This window comes from Saccopteryx bilineata, chromosome 12 (assembly GCF_036850765.1).
Source record: "Saccopteryx bilineata isolate mSacBil1 chromosome 12, mSacBil1_pri_phased_curated, whole genome shotgun sequence".
In the NCBI taxonomy this organism is placed as follows: Eukaryota; Metazoa; Chordata; class Mammalia; order Chiroptera; family Emballonuridae; genus Saccopteryx; species Saccopteryx bilineata.
Window position 1 is genome coordinate 22271700 of NC_089501.1, and position 25591 is coordinate 22297290.

General features: G+C 39.7%; 1 protein-coding gene across 1 annotated transcript; it reads left to right on the forward strand.

Annotated features, from left to right (window-relative positions):
* The first annotated feature begins 17094 nt into the window (after positions 1–17094).
* On the forward strand, positions 17095–17837 carry LOC136316130 (small ribosomal subunit protein eS8). The gene has a single exon (XM_066247920.1). The coding sequence runs from the start codon at positions 17137–17139 to the stop codon at positions 17761–17763; it is 627 nt and encodes a 208-aa protein (XP_066104017.1). The 5' UTR covers positions 17095–17136; the 3' UTR covers positions 17764–17837.
* Positions 17838–25591: the final 7754 nt, after the last annotated feature.

Below are 25591 nucleotides of genomic sequence, written 5' to 3' on the forward strand. Positions count from 1 at the left end.
TTATGCCCAGTGCCTGGTTGTCTTGGTCTTCCTTCCTTCCCCTTTGTTCTACTTCCTGGTGGTCTTTTCCTCCAGAGAATGTAGGCTCTCCCTACCACTCAGGTGTATGGCACAGGATGGCTTTGTCTTGCACCTGGGCTGATGGAGTCTGATTGTTGTAGGCCTCCAGCAACCTCTCTTTGTTCAGTCATCTCTCCCTATGGGATCTGTGCTTGAGAGCAGTATGTCTGTAGTCTAGGTTCCCTTGCTGAGTATTTCAGCTCCTTCCCATAAACACCTGCAATACAGCGATACCTATCCTCTTGACAATGACTTTCCTCCCGGGGAATGTAAGATTGCTGCCTTCCATTCTGGTTTAGGTAGGAGGAAAACTTTTAAAAATTCACTTCTGTAGGAATCTTATTTAGAACTCTTAGGACTCCAGGGATGTCCTGTACTGAGAGTGACTTTGTCCAGGAAATCAATTGGATCATTGTCTGTGTCTTTCGACCCTCAAATCACCTTTGCTGTATTGCAAACTCTGCCCAGTCATTAGATATCAGCCTGGCTGCACCCTCTGAGTGTGCCTTTGTATATTCTATAATTAAAAAGCCTAGTTTCAAGCCCATGTTAGCCAGGGCTGTTGTACTTCATATAAGTGGGACTTCATCTGCCCCCTACAGGAGGTGAAGTTTATGATATTGGGAAGCCATCACAACAAGGGAATTCATTCATACCCCTCCCCACTCAGCACCACTCACCCACACACTGCAGGCTTCTTGGACTGATTGATGACATTTCCTAATATAGCTGGGGTAAGATGACTTATTTTGAAAATAGAATTAAAACTTTCCCTTTTTAGGAGCAAGCACCACTTTGGCAACACCGTCAGCCCCAGGCACTTTGGTTCTTGTGGTCCAAACATTAACGGGGTGCTTTGTTAACAAAATGTTCAGGTCATGATAAGGCCAACAAAGGAACTGTAAGACTTTATGAGCTGAGTCTTTTCAAATTGTGCTCCAAGTCAAAAGCACTGAGAGTAAAACTTCTCCTGTAAACAGGGCCCAAACCCGCCAGGGTGAGGGTTTTCACGAGTGAGTGGAGGTGTCAGGGTGTCACATGGACCAAAACAAGCCACCTCATGAAAAGTGGGAAACGATTGATAGGCCACAAAAGTGCGCAGCTCTGTGAAAGTCTGGAGCAGAGGATCTGAGATAGGCTCACTAATTAGCCTTCTTGGGCAGCGTAGGAGAGCCGGGAGCCCTTTAAAGAGGTCCCAGGGAGTGCTAAGTGCTGGGGCAGTTTATTGATGTACTCATAAAAAATGGCACTGGACTGGGAATTGAAATAAGATCCTGTGAGCTCCGGGGCACCTGCTCTAGAATCGCATCGCTATGAAACCTTCCCCAACTCTGAACTCTGATTGCTTGCCTATTCTATCACTTCAGAATTTAAAACAAGAATTCCAGATTAATTTTCAATGTGTACAGGGTGCTTTGGGCTTGCGATGAGAGAGCGAGGAGGGGGTGGAGGTTGGTTGGGGGTAGCTGATGTGGTTAACCTGGGCGAGAGGCATCCTTAGTCCTCAGTGCAAGTTCTCGCTCTGACTTTGTTATCAGATAATCATGAAAACTCTCTGGGATTCTGATTTGTCATCTGTAAAATGAGGGAACTGAACGGGATATCATTTTGATTTTGAAAATCACTAAAAATATCTTACATTTACTAGTGTCTCAGGACCTATTGGGTGATATAGTAATCTTTAAGGTAGGCATAATGGAAAACAAGATCTTGGCCTTAAAGAGGAGTATCATGAAACTTAGAGTAGTCAAGTGTTTAGCTTATTAACCAGAGCAAATATGTTGTGCAAACAGCAGCAGGAACCTAGTGCTTTTCATTTCTAGTTCTTTCTACACTTCTCAAAAATTGTCATTTAAATAGATGGGAGTTCCTCTTTGAACTAAGTACTCAAAGGCAAGAATAGCATCCTACCTATTCTGTATCTACTATAGAGCTACTGTGTATTGGCTTTAATTCTCCATGGCTTAACCATTGCCCAAATATTAGCCAAGCAGTCTATTAATGTTTTGACCCCCAATGAGTTCAGGTGCCGCATTCTTACTTTGGACTTCAGAATATAATACATTTTTCTTTTTGAACTACTATGCTGTGCCAGGATCATTACATAGATTATCTCATTGGTTATTATTCATTTTAAAGTTGAAGAACATGATGCTCAATGGCACATCACACAGCCAACACAGCAGGGATGGGAAATGGACTGAGGTTGTCTATTTCCCAGAATGGGCAGTCATCTGTCTCTCTGACTTTCTCTCTCACTCTGTGTGTATCTTTTTCTCAGTGCTTTTCCCAGGTCAGGTTTCAGGACCCCCCTGGCTCTCTGAATTGGAGGAAAGAAGCTAAGAAAAGATTCTGGGCAGGAAAATTCCATGGGGTGTGTGGGTTCTAGGAGGATGGGAAACCTGCACCTGGCTCTCGAGTGGAGTTGCTGTGAGGACGTGTTTCCCCGAGAAGAGAGGTGGTGTAGTAAGTAAGGGGCCACAGGTTACCTTAGAAAGGATTCCCTTGCCCCAAACCAAGGCTCAGAGACAGTAGCCTGGTAGGGTCAAGCAGAAGGTAGTGACAGACATTCCAGTGGTAATTTGTTAGAACCAATATTCAAGAGTTGGGTCCTCTCCGTACCTCCCCAGTGCCCTGGCACAAGGAAACACCCTGTGGCACTATTCCATGGGATGTTCTTCTGAAGTTTAAGGCCTTACTTGTATGCTGTCAGTCTGGTGGAACCAGGGTTTACAGGGACAGAGAATAAGGTGAGGTATAAAAATTAAAATTTTAGTCTGATGAGGCAGTGGTGCAAGGGATAGAATGTTGGCCTGGGATCCTGAGGACCCAGGTTCAAAGCCCCGAGTGGCCAGCTTGAGCATGGGCTCAACTGACTTGCGCATGGGATCATAGACATAACCCCATGGTCACTGAGTTGAGCCCAAAGGTTGCTGTCTTGAGCTGGCTTGAGCAAGGGGTCACTGACTTGGCTGGAGCCTCCCAGTCAAGGCACACATGAGAAAGCAATCAATGAACAGCTAAGGCTAAGATGCCGCAATTATGAGTTGATGCTTCTTAACTCTTTCCCTTCCTATCTGTTCCTGTCTGAGATATATATTTCCTATGGAGGATTCACAGTACTTCATTTAGAGACAGATGATGGAGAAATTGAGTCACCAATCAATGTCCTATATTTCAAGACTCTGGACTCAAAAGAACTCATTGCCACAGGATTTAATACTATATTAATGTTTTAGTATTTACTAAACTGTCTCTGCATTAATGTTATAAATTTAATTTACATTGGCTTATTATTTCACTTAATTTAAATAAGTTATAAGGTTATTTAACTCTATAGTTCTGTAAGACTTATAAATATAAAATACTCACACCTGCTTTTATATTTGCACATATTTAAACAACATGAAGTATATTTAATATTAACACTAGAGTCCTTGACAGTCTTTCTTTTTTCCATGACTGAGGTTTGAGGAACAATGTTCTTATTCAAAGAAGTGATTCTAATTGTAGTTGTCGAAGGTCAAAAGGAGGAGAAAACAGGACAGATCAGAAGGGGAGGTATTTGGGAGCAGCTTCTGGAAATAAGTCACTTTTTTTCCCTCTATTCAAAATGTTCTCCAGATAACCTAGTTTGTCTTTGAACTATTTGTTTGGTAATGAAGATTTATTTCTCAGTGAACAGTGGAGTCTGTAGGACTGGTTGAGATAAGCTGTTATGGTCAGCAAAGTTTATTTTTACGTTTTCAATCTTCTCCAGGATGCCACCCTCAACCTCCCCTTGACTCTCCTTTTTGGGGCCCTTCACCTTCTGAAACAGTGGCCTACTGAGGAGCAGGCCTGCTGTGCATGCCCAGCCCCAAGCTGTGCTCAGCCTCACCTAGAACAGATACTGCATGTCTGCTGAGTCCGTGGACTCTAGGAGAGATCACCTGTTTTCTTTTACTGATAAGTTTGTCTAGTTAAAGAAAACAACCCTATTCTTCAATACTTAATTTTTTTATCTAATGTCTGTCTATTGTTTTGCTAATTGCTTCCCAGGGTAAATGTTGCTGATATAATAAGTGAGACCATAGTTGAAGATAATGGCTTCAGGTTTTTGTTAGCCCTCCACAATGGCGTGCACATTTTAAGAGTCTTCCTAAGAAAAGGTTTTACTCCTCAGATTGATTTCCAGTGTGAGATTTTCTTGTGATTTCATAAAGCCTTTTTATGGCTCTCCAAATAACTAGGGGTAGGCACCTTACAGGTTTATAAGACAGAGAGCAGAGCATCTCTTTATTTGGGTTAGTTTGTTAAAGTCATACTTATCCTGGCCATAGAATAACTATACCTTTATTCCATTTCATCTTACTTAAGCATAAAGCAGGGTTTTCTTCATTAAATTGTGAAAATGTATTGCTTTGAGATCTATAAGACTAGCTAAATGAAAATTCAAAACAATCAACTAGTTTAATTGAATTCCTTAGGCACGTAAAATGACGTAAGAAGTAGAATATGGGATTAAAAGCTACACTAAATAATGACTTTGGAAAAGAAAGCAATGCAATTTTTTGTTGTTGCTTTTTAGGTGTCTACAAAATATACACTTGACCATTGACAAATCACAATTAAATATCAGTAGGAAATGGTTATTTTAATAATATTGACTGAGAAATTATACCCCAGTAAATTGCAAAATTATCTTCTTTTACTATCTAGGAGTCTTTTGAGTATGTTGTAGGGATTTTGTTAAATATCCCTCTAGATCTTCCTAATGTCTGATTACCTTTTTCCTTGATGTTTTACATTTGATGATACAATTTCAAATTCTAAATTTAAGTGTCCCTCATTATCATTAGTTTTCTCATCACAAGAGCTCATGGACTGCTGATAAAATTAATAAAAAAATAACCTAAAAATTTGAATTTCAGAATAAAAAAATATTCATCAATTATAAAAGTTAACCAACATCCTTCCATGGTTAAGAAAATAACATTTTGCAAACTAAGACTAAAATAAATTTTTATTAATCTGTCAAAGGCATCTATAGAAAGCCTAACGTAACATATATTTATTCAATGGTAAAATACTAAAGGCCCAAGACTGAGATTTAGGCAAGGGTGTCCATTCCTATCATTTCTAGTCAACATTATTCTGAAATCCTGGCCAGTATAATAAGGAAAGAGAAAAAAATCTTATACAGAATTGAAATGAAGAAGTGAAACTGTTTTTATTTGCAGATATATAATTAAGTACAGGGGGTCCTTGGGTTACAACCTAGTTCTGTTCCTATGACAGTGACGTAACTCAAATTTTGGTGTAAGTCAAAACAAACCCTAGCTTAAGTCACTTACCTATCCTAACACAGTTTTAAAATCACAATCTAGAACATAAAAACACAACTAAGCCGCAGAACAAGGAAAAGAACATAAATATACTGTACTGTACACTGTACTGTGTATTCTTCTGCCGCACTCAACCAAACTAGTTCTCCCACATAGACTGTAAGGACAATGCTAATGGTGTAAGCTGAAACATTCACATCTCAATTTTTTTTTTTTAGTTTTTATGGAAGTGAGCATCATAAATTTGAAATGTCGTATCTCGAGACTGTCGTAAACCAAGTACCCTCTGTATAAAGAAAATTCTGTAGAATCTACAAAAAAAACAAACAAACTACAAGAACTAAAAAGTTAATTCAGCCAAATTTTAGGATAAAAGATTGATATAAAACAATCAACTGAATTATTATATACTAGCTATTAAAAACTGGAAAACAAAGTTTGGAAAACAATATCATTTGTAGGAACATGAAACCCTCAAACAAAGCCAAATATCGGATAATAATTCTACCTGAAAAATGTGAAAGACTACGTCATTAGTGATCAGAAGTGCAATTTGAAACCATAATGAGATAGTATTTCAAATATACTCACTAGAATGGCTAAAATAAAAAAGTTTGACAAGTCTCACATTATAAGTTAGTAAGAATGTGGAACCATTGGAGCTATTGTAAAATGTTTATATTTCTGTTCATGTTAATTTCTGTTCGAAATGATTCGATTGCTTACCTCTGTGTGACAAACTGTTTTCTAGAATATGTTTATTCATTTAAGCCCTTATTTAACAATTAGGTATTTAGAGTTCATGAAGCGTAAAACAAAGTTCTTGTTTTCAAGAAGCAAGCCCTTTGCAAATTGAAACTTTGTTAAGTTAGCTGCCAGACAGCCAAGTATTATTTATCGTATTATTTTTCATATTCTTTTGATTCTCAAAAAGATATATTATCTTACAACTAACTTCAAAATGAATCTGACAATTGATTGTTCTTTGCACCAAGGAATTTTTCTTGAATAAATGCTACCTTTGAGAGTGAGGAAATACACTAAATAAATTGAGCTGTTATATTCAAATAAGCTAGCTATTCTCTTTGGAGGAAGTTAATTTGTAACATGAAAGAAAAAAAAAAGAATAAAGTCAAGGACTATCCCCTTCTGATTAAAGAAAATACAAGCCATAGGATCTGCATTTTGTATTTTGAGGTTGATTCTTCCTATTTATTTATTTATTTATTTTTCACACAGAGGCTGAAAGCAGAGCCTTTGAGGATTAAAGTTTGAAAAGGTGATTTGGTGAAGGGGTTAGGAGATGAACTAGGGGTCAGACAGACCTGAGTTCAGATTCTTTATTTCCCAGTGAGTTGAATGCAGGCTCATCACTTACCTTCTGTGGGCCTCAGTTACATTCTGTATGATGATGCAGGAATCAAAGAGTTTAAGTGAAGTTTAACGAGGTTTCAAATGAGGAAGGTGCTTAGAACAGTGCTTTGCATATTGTAGGTGCTCACTAAATTCTAAATCATATTATTGCCTGACCAGGTGGTGGCGCAGTGGATAGAGCGTCGGACTGGGATGCGGAAGGACCCAGGTTCGAGACCCCGAGGTGGCCAGCTTGAGCGCGGGCTCATTTGGCTTGAGCAAAGAGCTCACCAGCTTGGACCCAAGGTCGCTGGCTCCAGCAGGGGGTTACTCGGTCTGCTGAAGGCCCGCGGTCAAGGCACATGTGAGAAAGCAATCAATGAACAACTAAGAAGTCGCAACGCGCAACGAGAAACTGATGATTGATGCTTCTCATCTCTCTCCGTTCCTGTCTGTCTGTCCCTGTCTATCTCTGCCTCTGTAAAAATAAATAAATAAATAAATAAATAAATAAAAAATAAAAAAAATAAATCATATTATTAACTAAACTCTCCTTTCTGATGAGTATCAGAGTCAGAGCCAAGGTGAACTGAGCATAAGCCACTATGGCTGAGTTAGTTTGTGAACTACTTAAAGATTAGTAATTGTGGAGAGCACCTTCATTACTGAAACAAGAATGCTCTGGAGTAGCCAGGCAGGTCACCTGATGGTGATTGATTTGAAATGTGTTGTGGGTGACAAAACTGACCAGCAGGCAAAGCTTGTGGACACTCAGCAAGCTCAATCTGGAGTTCTGATGAAAACAAGACTATTTTGCCATATGTGTGTGTGTGTTGTGTGCATATGTGTGTGTGTAATTTTTTAGTAAGAGAAAATTGGAGAAATAACCGTGGAAAATGTCCCTCTGCCAACATTTACCGTTCAAAGAACTTTGGGAAACACATTAAACAGGCAATGAAGTTTTTTTGCAAAACATGTCCCTAATTTTGAATGTAACTTGAAAATCATTGGAACAATGAAAAATTTCAATGCTTGCTGCTGTGAGATTTACCAGGAAAAAAAATATATTAGAAATCATTGGTCTTAAATTTCAGAAGCCAGAGTAGAATTTAAGTAGAATGTCTCTGCAGTAGAACATTAATGATAACACTCTTTCGTGTGTTTGAGTTCATGTCCATGAATGCTCACAAATATACACTGTGTTTTCTTTTATCAATATGATTAAAGAGTTCCTCAAATCCTAAAGATTTTGGTGTTGATACCATTTCATAATTTTTGTCAATTTGAGAGGCAAAAATGTCTTATAATTTTTTTTAAATTTTATTTATTTATTTATTTATTTATTTATTTATTTATTTATTTATGTTTTACAGAGACAGTGAGTCAGTGAGAGAGGGATAGACAGGGACAGATAGACAGGAACGAAGAGAGGTGAGAAGCATCAATCATTAGTTTTTCATTGCGCATTGCAACACCTTAGTTGTTCATTGATTGCTTTCTTATATGTGCCTTGACCGCGGGCCTTCAGCAGACCAAGTAACCCCTTGCTGGAGCCAGTGACCTTGGGTCCAAGCTGGTGAGCTTTTGCTCAAACCAGATGAGCCTGCGCTCAAGCTGGTGACCTCGGGGTCTCGAACCTGGGTCCTCTGCATCCCAGTTCGATGCTCCATCTACTGTGTCACCGCCTGGTCAGGCGTCTTATAATTCTTTAAAAATAAATCCATGAACATTCTATTCATTGTTTATTCAGATTTATTTTATATTACCCAATAAAATTTTATAGAAAATAGGAAAGTTGTTACTTCATTCTTTCCCTGAGGGTTAGAGAAAAGGAGACACCATGTATCTGTGTCAGGTTCTGAGGTCTTATTTCTTATGTGGCTGGCCAATAGATGTAAACACAGGTTTCACTTTGCCTGTGATTTTCATCATTGGTTTCTTGGACTTTTTTTGTGGTTGGTCAGGGTTGGAATAGTTCTGGTCTAGTGATAATGTAGCATATTGGACAGATTTGCAAAAGTTCAAGTGTAGTGCTTGAGTATATAATAATCTCATATTTTTTACTTGTCTTTCAAAATATTCACTATTTATTTATTTATTTATTTATTTATTTATTTATTGTGACAGAGACAGGAGAGTCAGAGAGAGAGAGCGACAGATAGGGACAGACAGACAGGAATGGAGAGAGATGAGAAGCATCAATCATCGGTTTTCTGTTGCGACACCTTAGTTGTTCATTGATTGCTTTCTCATATGTGCCTTGACCGTGGGGCTACAGCAGACCGAGTAACCCCTTGCTCAAGCCAGCGACCTTGGTTCCAAGCTGGTGAGCTTTGCTCAAACCAGATGAGCCCACGTTCAAGCTGGTGACCTCAGGGTCTTGAACCTGGGTCCTCCGCATCCCAGTCTGATGCTCTATCCACTGCGCCACTGCCTGGTCAGGCCAGGTACATATTTTATTATTGTCACTAATAAGGTGTAGGCAAGTGTTTTTACAGATTGCATAGCATGTTATCTTTTAAATTGCTTTTGTTAGAGGAACCCATCTCTGAAATTGCTGGTGTGGTAGTTGGTATCCTATTCATTCTCCTACCCCCCATATTTCTCCAGTGCTCCTCAACTCAGGACTATGCTGTTTCAAGTGATTCTTGCTGAGTAGCTCATTGGTGTCTTTTCTGGGGCAGATTCTTTTTATTGTCTGTTTGTTTTGGTTCCTGATGCTAGGTACTCTTTCTCCAGGCAGTGGAAACATTAGGCCCCAAACCTTCCCCAGCCCTTTATATCAAGTGGTCACTCTCTCCTTTGTGCTCCTTACAATTTCACTGACAGTACACATTACTTTATCACTTGTCTGGCAATTATTTATTTTATTAAGTTGTTTCTTCTTGCACATTTGCTGAGACATTATCTTGTTCACCTTAAGCCCTAATGTTCACTGATTCACAGATTCAAAAGTTTAATTGTAAGGGTTTTAAAATCTAGAACCTAAAGGTTGTCTAGAGTCTAGAAATTGGACAACTAAACTTTAGAACCTGTTGTAGATAACTTTAAAAACTCAGTTATTTCTTATCTCACCACACTTGTTTAGCGCCAGATATTGCTGGGGGAATGGGCTAGGGCTCTTTTCACTGTTCCAGCTATGTGAATCAACATTTACAAAGTTACTTGCCTTTTCTTTAGAAAGGTAGAAGTATACTTTTACTGGGTCTACAAAAACCTTAATGTTTAGAAAATATTTGAGCACCATGCACAATGCAGTGGCCCTAATTTGCCTTTTTTCTCTAGGATAGTTTTACTTTCACTCAAATATTGTCTGTGATAATCTCATATATTGAGTAAGTATTTTGACAGTATTTTTCATCTTGTGTATTTTATTATAAATTTTAGGAAATATTTAAATAAATAAGCAAAAGTAAGACAGTAAACACCACTCAGCACCAATGTTAGCATTCTAATGTTTTTCCTTTTATGTTTAAAAAATATACATTTCTAGAGATGCTGTTGATTTACCCAGTGTACACCCCCAACTCCCTTCATTTTTCCTTCAGAATCTCAAGTCTGCTCAGGTACCCTCCTCCCCCATGGCCATGTGCTTTGGAGGGAGGGATTGACCCCACCCACAGCCCCAAACATAGATCTTAAATCATAGAAGTCAATCATGATTTTTTCCTTTGCTAGCAATTGGCTTAGGCATGTGATGCTATTCTGACCAATGAAACATAAAAGCAAGTTGGCTTGGTTATCTCAGGGGAAGGGTTCTCTTTTCTAAGAGATACACACAGAATGAGTTGGCTTCTTTCTTTGGACATTTTCATATCTGTTTGTGACCTACATATACAGTTCTCATCTTGCAGCTAAGAAAGATGCTAGCTTAAAAGGAAAGTGTTTACACTAAGAGTGGCAAAGCAGAAAGCTAGAGATACTTTTAATCTTTGGTTATTGGGTTGCTAAGTTAACTAACCTTGGAGTAACTTACTCTACTCTTTTTATTCAGTGAAATAAATTACCTTCTTATTTAAGCCAGTGGTTTTCAAAGAAGTGCTAGTACCCTCAGAGTCTTGGACTTTCCAAAGGGTAAATGGGTATGGATAGCTTTAGAGAAATCAATTTCCAGTTACTCAATGTCTCCAAAAACCCTTTCCTAAAATTGTTTGGCCTTTGGAGAACATATGAAATGAAGATGATGTGGTGGTTCTCTTTCGCCACCTTCTCTTTCAAAATCACCCCTTTTCCACTTTGCAAAGGAGATCTATCACTCACTCACCCTTCTAAATCTTACTGAAGTTCATTGTGCAAGATATAATATAACCTCAGGAAGCCTTCTTTAATTAGGGTGCTTAAACCATTCCCTCATTTATCTAATTAAAAACTACATTTCTAATGCAACTTTATTTTTTATGTTTAATTATTATAAAAATTTATAATAATTAAAAAATTTATGATATTTTGACCAATTATGTAGTAATAATACTTGACATAATAACTCAACTAGAATGTATGTGATTACTTAAAGCTTTGTGGTACCCAGAAATTAATTTTTATATTTAAAGTGTTTAATATGTTTTTGTTACAGAGAAGTATGATAGAAGATCAATAAAGGATTCCGAAGCATAAAAGTACATACTTTGGTGACATCATAGAAATGGCACTGTGAGGGGTGTTCCCTATATCTCCCCCTGAAATTTCAACAAATTCAACAACTAGAGACAGAGAAAAAAATCTCAGGAGCACCTGAAATATACACACACTAGACAAAAGTATGATTGTGCAAAAAGGTGGCTAAATATATAATATAATCCACTCTGAAGGAAACAAGATGGAGAACGGAATAGTCCGCTTTCCTCACTAATCTGAGGAAGGGCAGCTTTTGTCTGGAACTGAGAGAATCGGAGGATCTGGGGCAGAGGGAAAAAGCTGGGCTAGGGTGGATGATCAAGCAGAGGAGAGGAGGCGCTGGCTTGGCCTGAGATTGCACGTGGGACTAGTGCAGGCAGCAGGCTCCAAAGAAGGCTGGCAGAATGGGTTGCCCATGGAGGCCAGCACTAGAGCGGCTTTGGGCTTTGTGTGCTCCCGGTCTGTGATCACAGGCGGTTTGCGAGTAGCTCCACCTGGCGCCTCTGGCATGGGCATGCACATTCACGGTCAGAGAAGCTAGGCTCGAGATGGTCAGTGGTGGACTTCTGTGTGGGCTGTAGCCAGCATTTCTGTGTGGTCTCGGCTCCCGACCAACAGCACAAGAAGTGCACCAGGGCCAAGATCTCTACGCCTGAATCTGTCTGGGCGGGGTGCCTTGTGAGCCCATAGAGGTCACAAAGCACATTCCTGCAGAGCAGACCTCCCAGTGCAGTGGAAGTCATGGGGGCTGGGCGTGCATGTAGCTTGCTGCAGGCACAAGGGAGAAAAGCCTGTGGAGATTAGACCTGTGGAGCACTGAGGCATACTAGACTGATCAGTAATCAACTCCAGCCCTGTCTGCTGTTGCTGGCAGCTCTGGTTGGCACAGCCTTACCCAGAACTGTGCTTTGAATGGTGCTGGAGGAAGGACTTAGTTGCTCTTAGAGCCTCTTGCTCTGTAAGTAGTGGCTGGGGCAACCTTACAACTAAGTCCTCAGGCTGCTAGCTCAGGAGGGAGAGATGTGAGGAGAGGCACCTGGAAAACTGACGCTCCCATTGTCCGAGCCTGAAAACCCTAACAAGCCCCGCCTACCAACGGGACTGAGGCCCAGCCTCCATCATTGCCATAGCGGCACATCAGTAAATCTCTACTCAAGAACCTCACAGGGGCAAAACCTGTAGTACAGTGCCACCTGCCAAAAAGAAAGAAAAAAAAAAAAGAAGAAGAAGCTACCTCTCAAAACCAGGAAAAGATTATATTTTTTATAACTTTTTTCATTTTTGTCTTTTTTTTCACTTTGGTCATTTTATTTTCTTTCCATCTTATTCTTTCCTTTTCCTTTTGAACTTCATTATCCATAGGTGTTAGATTTTTTATTCTTGTTTCTTTTTTATGAGAGTTACATTTCAAAAACCTTAATTTTTTTCTTCTTTTCTCTTTTTTCTTTTTCTTTTTTTCTCATTTGATTATCATTTATCGACAAATTATTTTATTCTGGATTTATATTTTTCTTTATGGCATTTTTGTGTGTTTTTTTACTTCATTTTTTAAAATCTCTTTGTCATTTCCCCTCAGTTCTGGCTCCTTGTTCTATGTAGCTTTTGTTCCACTTATCATCATAGAATTTTCATTTTTTCACTGTATTTTTTAAATTTTATTTTATTTTTTAAATTATCTCTTATTCCTCAAAAAACTGAAAATCGAACTGCCTTTTGACCTAGCTATCCCACTTTTAGGAATATACCCCAAGGACACCATAGAACGGCTCCAAAGGAGAAATGCACCCCCATGTTTGTGGCAGCATTGTTCACAATAGCGAAGATCTGGAAACAGTCCAAGTGTCCGTCAGAGGACGAGTGGATTAAAAAACTTTGGTACATATATACTATGGAATACTACTCAGCCATAAGAAATGATGACATCGGATCATTTACCATAACATGGATGGACCTTGATAACATTATACAGAGTGAAATAAGTAAATCAGAAAAAAACTAAGAACTATATGAATCCATACAGAGAAGGGACATAAAAATGAGACTCAGAGACATGAACAAGAATATGATGGCAATAGGGGTGGGGGTTTGGGGGAGAGGGGATGGGGCAAAGAAGGAGAGAGGGGTTGGGGGATGGGAGGGGCACAAGAAAACCAGATAGAAGGTGACAGAAGACAATTTAACTTTGGAGGAGGGGTACACAGCACAATCAAATGTCAAAATAATCTAGAGATGTTTTCTTTCAACATATGTATCCTGATTTATCAATGTTACTGCATTAAATTTAATAAATAAATTTAAAAAATTATCTCTTATTAGTGTTATTAATAATACCACTCTCAAATGCCATTAAGGATATCATGGATACAAAAGACAGAAAAGTAGCTCAGATAGATGACAAAAAATCTCTAGAAAATATTTCAATTGCTTGGAAACCTTGAAGTTAAATGACAGAGAATTAAAAATTGAAGTCCTAAAAATACTCAGGGAAATACAAGAAAGCACAGAAAGGCAATTTAGAGAGCTCAAAACACAGTTTAATGAACAAAAGAAATACATCACCAAGGAAATTGAAACTATAAAAAGGAATCAAACAGAGATGAAAAACTTAATACATGAACTGAAAAATGAGGTAACAAGCTTAGCTAATAGAACAGGCCAGATAGAGGAGAAAATTAGTGACATAGAAGACAGGCAACTAGAGACATTACAGAGAGAAGAGGAGAGAGACTCACGAATTAAAAAAAATGAGAAAGCCCTACAGGAATTGTCTGACTCCATCAGAAAGAGCAACATAAGAATAATGGGTATATCGAAGGAGAAGAGAGAGAAAATGGAATGAAGAACATATTCAAACAAATAATAGATGAGAACTTCCCAAGCCTGTGGAAAGAATTACAGCCTCAAATCCAAGAAGCAAACAGAACATGAAGTTACCTTAACCCAAACAGACCTTCTCCAAGACACATTGTAATGAACTAATCACAAACCAATGACAAAGAAAAAATCCTCAAGGCAGCCAGGGAAAAGTAGAATACAACATATAAAGGAAGGCCCATTAGGCTATCATCATATTTTTCTGCAGAAATTCTACAAGCCCGAAGAGAGTGGACCCCAATATTTAAAGTTCTGAAAGAAAAGAACTTCCAGACAAGAATACTGGGTATATACCCCCCAAACTAAAAAACATTGGTATGTAAAGACACATGCAACCCCATATTCAGTGAAATAAGTAAATCAGAAAAAACTAAGAACTGTATGATTCCGTACATAGATGGGACACAAAATTGAGACTCGTAGACATGGACAAGAATGTGGTGGTTACCAGGAGGAGGGGAAAGAAGGAGAGGGAGGGGGTGGGGGGAAGGGAGAGGCTTAAAGAAAACCAGATAAAAGTGAAGGAGGACAATTTGACTTTGGGTGATGGGTATACAACATAATCAAATGTCAAAATGATCTGGAGATGTCTTGTCTGAATCTATGTACTCTAATTGATCAATGTCACCCTGTTAAAATTAATTATCTAAATAAAAAAAAGTACATACTTCATTATAATATCTGTGAGAGAGGTATAATAAATAGACAAATTCAAGAGAAGAAAGAATAATTATCAAAGAAGATCTTTTAAATGTGTTTTTTTTTTTTTTCATTTTTCTGAAGTTGGAAACAGGGAGAGACAGTTAGACAGACTCCCGCATGCGCCCGACCGGGATCCACCCGGCATGCCCACCAGGGGCGGTGCTCTGCCCCCCAGGGGGCGATGCTCTGCCCATCCTGGGCGTCGCCATATTGCGACCAGAGCCACTCTAGCGCCTGAGGCAGAGGCCACAGAGCCATGCCCAGCGCCCGGGCCATCTTTGCTCCAATGGAGCCTTGGCTGCGGGAGGGGAAGAGAGAGACAGAGAGGAAAGTGCGGCGGAGGGGTGGAGAAGCAAATGGGCGCTTCTCCTGTGTGCCCTGGCCGGGAATCGAACCCGGGTCCTCCGCACGCTAGGCCGACGCTCTACCGCTGAGCCAACCGGCCAGGGCTTAAATGTGTTTTTAAAATGCATGTCAGGCCCTGGCCGGTTGGCTCAGCGGTAGAGCGTCGGCCTGGCGTGCGGGGGACCTGAGTTCAATTCCCGGCCAGGGTACACAGGAGAAGCGCCCATTTGCTTCTCCACCCCCTCCTCCTTCCTCTCTGTCTCTCTCTTCCCCTCCCACAGGCAAGGCTCCATTGGAGCAAAGATGGCCCGGGTGCTGGGGATGGCTCCTTGGCCGCTGCCCCAGGCGCTAGAGTGGCTCTGGTTGCGGCAGAGCAGCCCCCCGGAGGGGCAGAGCATCGCCCCCTGGTGGGCAGAGCGTCGCCCCTGGTGGGCGTGCTGGGTGGATCCCGGTCGGGCGCATGCGGGAGTCTGTCTGACTGTCTCTCCCTGTTTCCAGCTTCAGAAAAGAGAAAAATAATAATAATAAAATGCATGTCAGTGGCCAAAAAATTGGAATGGTATTAAAATCCTATTATATACATTCAAAATTGGATAAAAAATTTTAAAATATATAAATATTTATAATATGCTAGATAGTATATATAATACTTTGCAAATAATTAAACTTATAATTGAAAATTTATTTTTTAAATTTATTTTATTATTTTTTTTAAAAGACTTAAAAATTTATTTTACAGAAAGGGTAGTGGGGACATGAAGTAGTTGCTTCACTCTAGTTGTTCATTGGTTGTTTCTTCTATGTGTCTTGACTGGACATCCCAGGGGTTCGAACTGGCGACCTCATCATTCTGGGTCGATGCTCTATCCACTGCACAACCATAGGTCAGGCTTATGATAGAAAATTTAAATGTCAACTTAAAAATGTGAAAGGATACATATTTTCCAAATTATTTTATGAAATACACTAGTCCTAGAATTTGAAGTTCTTTATATAAACAATTTTCAATAGATTTTTTTGTAAAGCATACATGTATCTATTATCTATCATCTATCTATCTATCTGTCTATCATCTATCTATCTATCTATCTATCTATCTATCTATCTATCTATCTGCCTACTGCCCTTTATCAGTCTATCTACTTAATCAATCAATAGTGCATATATTTAACTTAATATGCCTTAATACAGGAGGATTCTGGCCATGTCTGCAGTCACTTGAGTTTCCACTGCCGTTATTCTACCTGGCCCATTATTGTTCCTTCATGCACTTTCCAGTTTCTAATATATATATATATTTTTTTCATTTTTCTGAAGCTGGAAACAGGGAGAGACAGTCAGACAGACTCCCGCATGTGCCCAACCGGGATCCACCCGGCACGCCCACCATGGGGCGACGCTCTGCCCACCAGGGGGCGATGCTCTGCCCATCCTGGGCATCGCCATGTTGCGACCAGAGCCACTCTAGCGCCTGAGGCAGAGGCCACAGAGCCATCCCCAGCGCCCGGGCCATCTTTGCTCCCATGGAGCCTCGGCTGCGGGAGGGGAAGAGAGAGACAGAGAGGAAAGTGCGGCGGAGGGGTGGAGAAGCAAATGGGCGCTTCTCCTATGTGCCCTGGCCGGGGATCAAACCCGGGTCCTCCGCACGCTAGGCCGACGCTCTACCGCTGAGCCAACCGGCCAGGGCCCCAGTTTCTAATATTTGATGACATCTCTAATTGGTTGCTATTTTCTTTCCCTTTTGCTTTATCTTTTGGATTTATACCTTAGAAAACAGTTTTAGACCACTTTCCGGCAGTACTTCGTTTTACAAATCGCACCGTGACGTTGTACGTCCTTCCTTTTCTGCCGGCGCCAAGCAATGGGCATTTCTAGGGACAACTGGCACAAGCGCCGCAAGACCGGAGGCAAGAGAAAACCCTACCACAAAAAGCGAAAATATGAGCTGGGACGCCCTGCTGCCAACACTAAGATTGGCCCCCGCCGAATACACACAGTCCGTGTGCGGGGAGGCAACAAGAAGTACCGAGCCTTGAGGCTGGACGTGGGCAACTTCTCCTGGGGCTCCGAGTGTTGTACGCGCAAGACACGGATTATTGACGTTGTCTACAATGCATCTAACAACGAACTGGTCCGCACCAAGACCCTAGTGAAGAACTGCATCGTGCTCGTTGACAGCACACCATACCGGCAGTGGTACGAGTCACACTATGCGCTGCCCCTGGGCCGCAAGAAGGGAGCCAAGCTGACTCCTGAGGAAGAAGAGATTTTGAACAAAAAAAGATCAAAGAAAATTCAGAAGAAATACGATGAAAGGAAAAAGAATGCCAAAATTAGCAGCCTTCTAGAAGAGCAGTTCCAGCAGGGCAAGCTTCTTGCCTGCATTGCTTCAAGACCGGGCCAGTGTGGCCGAGCAGATGGCTATGTGCTAGAGGGCAAGGAGCTGGAGTTCTATCTGAGGAAAATCAAGGCCCGGAAAGGCAAATAAATCCTCCTTCCTCCTTCCTGTCTTAGTACGTGTAATAAAAGTGTTTATTCTGAAAAAAAAAAAAAAAAAAAAAAAGAAAACAGTTTTAATATAATTTGAATGAGATTTCAAGTTGGAACAAAGACAAGTGAATCGATGAGTCTGCCATGTTTTATCCAGAAGTTGACAAAATGTTTTCTCATTTATACTTTCTACTTTAGCATATGAAGCAAACATTTTTTATGTTGTTAAATGTAAATGTCCTTGTTCATTACACATTTTAAAGGCTACGTGACATTTCCTATTATAAGAGATTATTTTCTAATGGTTGGTCCAATCCATAAAGATTTCTGCATCTTCCTCAGATTATTTAACCATTATTTTCACTACATTAATCACTGCAGACCTGCTCCTTTTTTTTTCACATGAATCAGTTTTATGATATCACTGATGAGATCATTTATAAGACAGGAATGCAATAAGGCCACAGATAGATTTTCGTATTTTGACTTTTTTTGCTATAAGTGTCACATCCTACCATTTTTTTTTTTTTTTTTTTTTTTTTTTTTTTTTTTTTTGCATTTTTCTGAAGCTGGAAACAGGGAGAGACAGTCAGACAGACTCCCGCATGCGCCCGACCGGGATCCACCCAGCACGCCTACCATGGGGCGACGCTCTGCCCATCCTGGGCGTCGCCATGTTGCGACCAGAGCCACTCTAGCACCTGGGGCAGAGGCCAAGGAGCCATCCCCAGCGCCCGGGCCATCTTTGCTCCAATGGAGCCTTGGCTGCGGGAGGGGAAGAGAGAGACAGAGAGGAAGGTGCGGCGGAGGGGTGGAGAAGCAAATGGGCGCTTCTCCTGTGTGCCCTGGCCGGGAATCGAACCCGGGTCCTCCGCATGCTAGGCCGACGCTCTACCGCTGAGCCAACCGGCCAGGGCACATCCTACCATTTCTATGTAGTTAAAAGGGTAACCGTCTGCTCCACAGCTGCCCTCAGCTCTCTCAAGGTGAAAGCTCATAAAAGCCATAAGGCCATGAAGGACCAAAGGGAAACATGAACACAAAGGACACGTACCAGTCTAACAATAAGTCCTCTCATAACACGTACACCCTTTCTTATCCAGGTGAGAAGAAATAATAGAAGCTCCTTATCAGTCAACTTGATCTGGAGTGAAGAAGAATGAATGTAGTCTTTGAAACAGCTTAATAAGGCAGAATAGCCTTGGTGGAAACATTTTAGACATAGCTTACATTCTACTCCTAACCTTTCAGGACATAGTCCCTGCCCTCTGTCAATTACTGCCGTCTCTTCACTGACAAGCCTGATGGGTTATAAGTACAAGAATTTTCCAGATGCATGGCAGAGGAAAAAAAAAGTAGAATCTCTAACACTGGATTGGTACTTCTGGTGGCAGGAACTTTGGGTCAGAAATGGAGAAAACCATTGTAGAGAAGGAACAAGACTGAGAACTACTTTCTTTTAAAACAAAACAAAACCAAACCCCAAACTTGTCAACGTGTCCATTCTTATAGTTAGTGTATACAAGGATGTTGCTCTTTCTTTTTTGAGATAATTTTAAATGAAAGCCAAGAGGAAGTTTGATTCCCCCCCCCCCCACCTTTCTCTATTTCTGTATCTTATTTACAGATGAATCTTTCAATGAATTTCCACCTGAACCTGATCCTAATTCCAGAAACACAAGGCTTGGATTCTTTGTGTTCACTGCGTTTATTCTGTCTTTCCATGAACTAAAGCTGTAAATCCTAGAGTGAAGCATGCATAAACACAAACGAGGCGGGATTAGACCACACTATTTAGTTCATCTCAGTTTACAAAACCCCTTCTCTCTTTGTCTGACAGCCTGCCACAGAAATACAGCAACGCAATTTGCAAACCAGACATGAGAAGTTTCGGCATTATGGGTATAGAGACAGTAAAAAATAACTACTCGCTTTCATAAGCCCTCTCTCTTTGAGAAACCCTAGGGATATTTTTCAGAGTGAAAGATCTCTATACTTAATTCTCCAAATCACCATGATGCAGGAGAAGAGCACAAGTGTTTTTTTCCCCCCTAAAACTTAACCAGCACAACCTCCAAAACTCTTGACATGTGCAGCTAAGATTACCAAGAAAGGAGCCTCTCCCTGACTTCCACTCTCCAGCTCACCCCTCTCTTGCTCTGTGTTTAAAAGGTTAGTGGTTTTGGATCCAATGACAATAATATTGGGAGGACATTAACCAAAGTACTTTGAATTTAAGGAGGAGTAATGAAAGATGGTTTTCTATAGAATGTTTGCATAACTAAACATCCTTAAATAATTGGTGGGGAGCTGGGAATAAAAATGGCTTAAAAGAGAAAAGTTCCTATAACAAGCGTGAGCAAAAAAGTCAACAAAGAATCTGAAGGCTGAGCACTTCTCATATGGTATCAAAACCAGCTGATGTCACAAGCACCTGCTTTACAGGAAAACCACTATGGTAGGAACATCCGTGTGTGCAGATGCGGTGACAAATATTCCATTTCAGTTCTGCATTTAGATAGACGATGCTCTGTGAGGTTTTTGTCTACAATCCTCAGGCCTGTGGCTCTGCAGACTGCTCTTTGAATGTTCCAAAAGATCATGTTTGCTTTGGTCAAAATTCAGATACACACCCCAATGTTCACATTTTCTGCTCTCCCAAGTTGGAACAATTTGAACTTGCTTTCAGAGTCCAAATGTGTTAGCTTCATCCAGAAATCTTGAAGTGTGTTATAAATTACAGAATTTAGTTTGTCACAGGACAAAACTTTATTTCAGAGAAAATAGTGACTATCATGGATATATTTTATGGGAAGCTAATCTGCTGTAGACCATAGAGAAACTAAAACTAGCAAAGGCTGGTGATGGTGGTATGTGTGTGGCTGGTATAAGTAGGAAAGATAACCACATTGTGTAGTAGTCTGTAATTACCAATATTCTCTGGCCTTAGGGTTTACCTTCTTCTCATCCAGAGAATGGTAGTGTTAAGTTATTTTAAAATACAAAGTCAGAAATTAAACCTCCCCTCCCCACTACCATATTTTAATCTCTGGAGTTTTATGCCTAGTTAGAAGTTTATTACTATGCAACATAGAGTGATAAGACATTACCTGTTAGTGTTTAAATTTCCATCCTGGTCTAATATACATTTATAAAGAAAGACTGACTCATCACTGGCTTGTTTTATTTTTCTGAGTAGGGGCAGTTCTCTCGATCAAGTGGTTTTAAAATAATGCTGTGAACACATATTCTTGAAGCATCTGAGTAGGGGGTGTTTAGACAGAATTGTGCAGATTTGTCTGCTAACATGTTTTCCTTTTTTTCTTTTTCATTTCTTAATAACACAATTAAAATAACCATGTTAAATATTAAGCTACATGGTTTTTAATGCAAACCCACATAACCATCCAAAGTGAGTTGCCTGCCAATATTATATTTCCTTAGAAATCTTGGCATCTTTAACAAATGATACATTTATTGACTCAATCTCCTTGGTAACTACTTGGTCCATGAAAAAGTGCTTCTCTGTATCTGGAACAACTATATAGTGCTCATCATGAAAGTATTGAATATTTTCTTTGATTTTATTTATTTTTATTATTATTATTTTTTTGTATTTTTCTGAAGCTGGAAACGGGGGAGACAGTCAGACAGACTCCCGCATGCGCCCGACCGAGATCCACCCGGCACGCCCACCAGGGGTGAGGCTCTGCCCATCTGGGGGCGATGCTCTGCCCCTCCGGGGCGTCGCTCTGCCATGACCAGAGCCACTCTAGTGCCTGGGGCAGAGGCCAAGGAGCCATCCCCAGCGCCCGGGCCATCTTTGCTCCAATGGAGCCTCGCTGAGGGAGGGGAAGAGAGGAACAGAGAGGAAGGAGAGGGGGAGGGGTGGAGAGCCAACCCTGAGCCAACCGGCCAGGGGTTTTTCTTTGATTTTAAATAATGAAGGTGATGTTTCAAATTTGCCTCTGTTAAATTAAAAGAAATTTCTAACAGGAAACATGTGACATAGATTTTATTCTAAATCACTTGTTGGACAAATTACTTTTCTTAGATAAAACAAAGGTGTGAAACTTGGCAGTGATAAGAAATGCAATCTTTAGATTATATATTTTGCATGCTCCTTGTTCTAAGTATGTATCATCATCCTACATACTCTGTATGGGACCAGCGCCTTCCAAGAACCGGAGAGCATTTCCACAGATGTCCTTCCCTGTGGCTTGGTCCTAACTCGATCAATTATACAAAGGACTCAGGAAACTCTAGAATAAGTTCGAGGTACTGTTTTTTCTTCTAACACTAATTCACAGACCTCCGTCTTTCTACATTTCTCTCCTTCTGAGGCACCTGACCCCAATATCTCTCATTCGTCATGACATTTTATGTCTTGTTCCTTTTCTCCTCATTTCTTTTTTCTTATCTGCTCTTGTCCTATAATTTTTTCCCTACGTTCTTGCTTTACTTTTCTTTTTCCCTTAAATTTACTCATCTCCACCTTCATTCTCTTATTGTCTCTTATATTCCTTACTCATGTGACTCTTTTTATTTCTTTTTTTGCCTCCTCTAATTAAAAACGAATTGAGAGTACTTTTATATTTTTGCATTAAGTTGTATGGACTGTATCTGTGGAAACTTATAACCTGTTCAGTGGTGCCTTATCCTATTGCATTATATTGCAGTTATTTTAAGTGCCTTTCAATTCTTCCACCAATTCCATTTTATACCTATAGGAACAGTCTTACTTGCTTTTATATTTGTCTTTGTATTCTACAGAGTCCAACACCAAGAAGATGACCTATACCTGTTTGTTTAATGCTTAATAAGTTAACATTCTTCAACCTTTTTACCAGACACAGAAATAAACTAAACTTCTTCTGTAACTCTGGCATATAACATGTATCTGGTATACAGTGGGCACCTAATATAGGATTGTTTAATAAGTAAATAATCAAAGGTTAAGATTATACCTAACACCTGTTTTAATATATTGGTGCTAACATAAATGTATTTTATGGCTTTCTTTGGTTAATGTTGCCATTTACTCACAGAATATTCAAGACTAGATGAGCCAGTCAGAATTTCATTCACTTTCTAAGGCTTCAGATGGCTCGCCCATATTTAAAATCAACATTTTTTTCTGACTACCTCTCTGTATTTATTTCTACTTTTTTTCCCCCTGTAGCTAAGACCACAAAAAAAAAAATACCTTGGCTTGCAGTGAATATACATTTCCATGGAAACCAAGCCAAAAGCAATAGCAAAGGAGGCATTGCTTATAATATGTCTCTTGGCTGCTGAATTTCAGACCATTGCCTGATTTCCTCTAGTTTTGCGTTGATTTCTTTAATTCAATGTGAACACACAGACCAGGACTTTTTAAATTAAAAACTTTTAAAAAAAAGTATGCTGTGTTTATTGATTTAAAACATGTACTTACAAACATACACAGGCTTTCAGGGTGTGGAAAAATAACATTAGTGAATGAGGTTTGTGTTTCAATGTTATTTTTATGGAAGCTTCATCTTTACTGGGTTAAGTGTGTTTGCTGTAAATTTAAACTTATCACTGACAGATGAGGACATTATTTGTTTATAAAATTAGAGTGATTTTCCCCTCTATATGAAGTGTAAGGAAAATGTGGTGGGATATAATTAATGGAAAGTAACAAATGGTTATATTAGCAGTTGCATAAAGGATTCTCCATCTATTCAGTAAGAATATGAATTTCAGAGATATAAAAAAGGTAGGTCTGACAACTGAAGGTATATGAGCAAGTGGCAGATAACTTCTGGGTGAGCATGAGAACAGGGCCACTTTGTACACCTGAGACCTGTGTAGTTAGTTGCACATGACTCAGAAGGCTCATGCTTGCTTTAATGCTCTGCTATTTCTGTCTAGACATTCTCAGGAATTTATGAACATGGGGTTCCTCATTTTTATTTTGCAGTAAGCCCTGCAAATTATCTTGCTGGTACTGCATGAAACTTACCCTTTATACCATCTTCAAAGTTGAGACTATTTGGATATTTTCTAACCATTTTAAGAACATAAGATTCAAAGAGTGAGTAGAAATATCAGGCAGCGTAGCCTTTCATTTGAGACCCTCCAAATGTTCTAGGAACCTGTTTTATTACTTCAGTCCACCCCGGACACCACTGGGTAAGAGCAATTCATCTCTTAAGCACTGAAAAGCAATTTATATAGTGATAAGGAAAGGCTTACCTCAGAACCAACTTGTACCTTGAAATACGTGTTGGCTCAATAATTATAGCCCTAGGGCGGAATGGAGAGTGCAAAGTGATATGCACAAGCACGTTCATTATAATGTTATTTATGATGGTAAATAAATATAAACGAATTAAATGTCTATTATACATGATTATTTAAATAAATTACACTCTGATGCTATATCAGGCAGCAATTAAAACTATGTTATAGATCAGGGGTCCCCAAACTACGGCCTGCGGGCTGCATGCGGCCCCCTGAGGCCATTTATCTGCCCCCGCTGCACTTCCAAAAGGGTACGTCTTTCATTGGTGGTCAGTGAGAGGAGCATCCGCATCCTTGCTCCAGGAGTACTGTACGTGGTGGCGCCACAAAGCGTGGTGTCGCTCACGTACAGTACTACTTCTGGTGATGCGGGACGCACACGTCATGGCTCCGGAAGCTCATTATATCACTTGTTACGGCTAGCAGTGACAAATATGGAACCGGACATTGACCATCTCATTAGCCAAAAGCAGGCCCATAGTTTCCATTGAAATACTGGTCATTTTGTTGATTTAAATTTACTTGTTCTTTATTTTAAATATTGTATTTGTTCCTGTTTTGGTTTTTTACTCTAAAATAAGATATGTGCAGTGTGCATAGGGATTTGTTCACAGTTTTTTTTATAGTTTGGCCCTCCAACGTTCTGAAGGATAGTGAACTGGCCCCCTGTGTAAAAAGTTTGGAGACCCCTGTTATAAATATATACTACTAAATATTAAAAATCATATTACAAGCCTGGACTGTGGTGGCGCAGTGGATAAAGCGTCGACTTAGAATGTTGATGTTGCTGGTTCAAAACTCTGGGCTTACCCAGTCAAGACACATACAACAAGCAATCAATGAACTACTAAAGTGAAGCAACTATGAGTTGTTACTTCTCACTCCCCTCCACCACTCTCTCTCCTCTCTCTCTCTGTAAAATCAATAAATAAAATCTTTAAAAAATTATAATATACTATGTATAGTATGATCCATTTAAAAAATGTATGCATAGATAGAAAATTAACAAAGTTTTCCAACACAATATAGTTATCTCTGGGTGGTGGGATAATAGATTATTTTTAGCATATGGGTGTTACCAAATTTTTCTTGTAGAGCAAAATGATTGGTTAAGAACAAACAAACAAACACACAGAAAAGGATGAAACAATCAATGATTGCTAAGCTTTGTTGCCATGCTCAAGAAAACTGTGATGACTTTTTATTATTTTAAAAATCAACTTTAGCATAGAAGAAACAACCGTGTGTAAAAGAGAAAGTTTCAATGGGACATTATTGTCTTCCCATTAAAGATATAATCATCTACATTTTCTTCTGGTTAGTCAGTTATAATTACTGTTCTTTGGCCTTCCTCAGAAAGTTCTCTCTGAGATGTGGCAGGTGCAGAATGCATCAGCTCAGCTGTTACTGCAGAAAGGTGTGAGAGAAGTGGCAGAGCCCCCATCTGGGAACTGCATTGCTTGCCAGTTTGATAAAAAGGATTCCAGACCAGATTCTTATTCTCTGTTGTTAGATTATGTCTCTCCCACAATCTCTGAAGAAGAAAAGTTTTTGTA

Coding starts and splice junctions, on each gene's coding strand:
- LOC136316130 (XM_066247920.1), top strand. CDS start 17,137: ATGGGCATTTCTAGGGACAACTGGCACAAGCGCCGCAAGACCGGAGGC.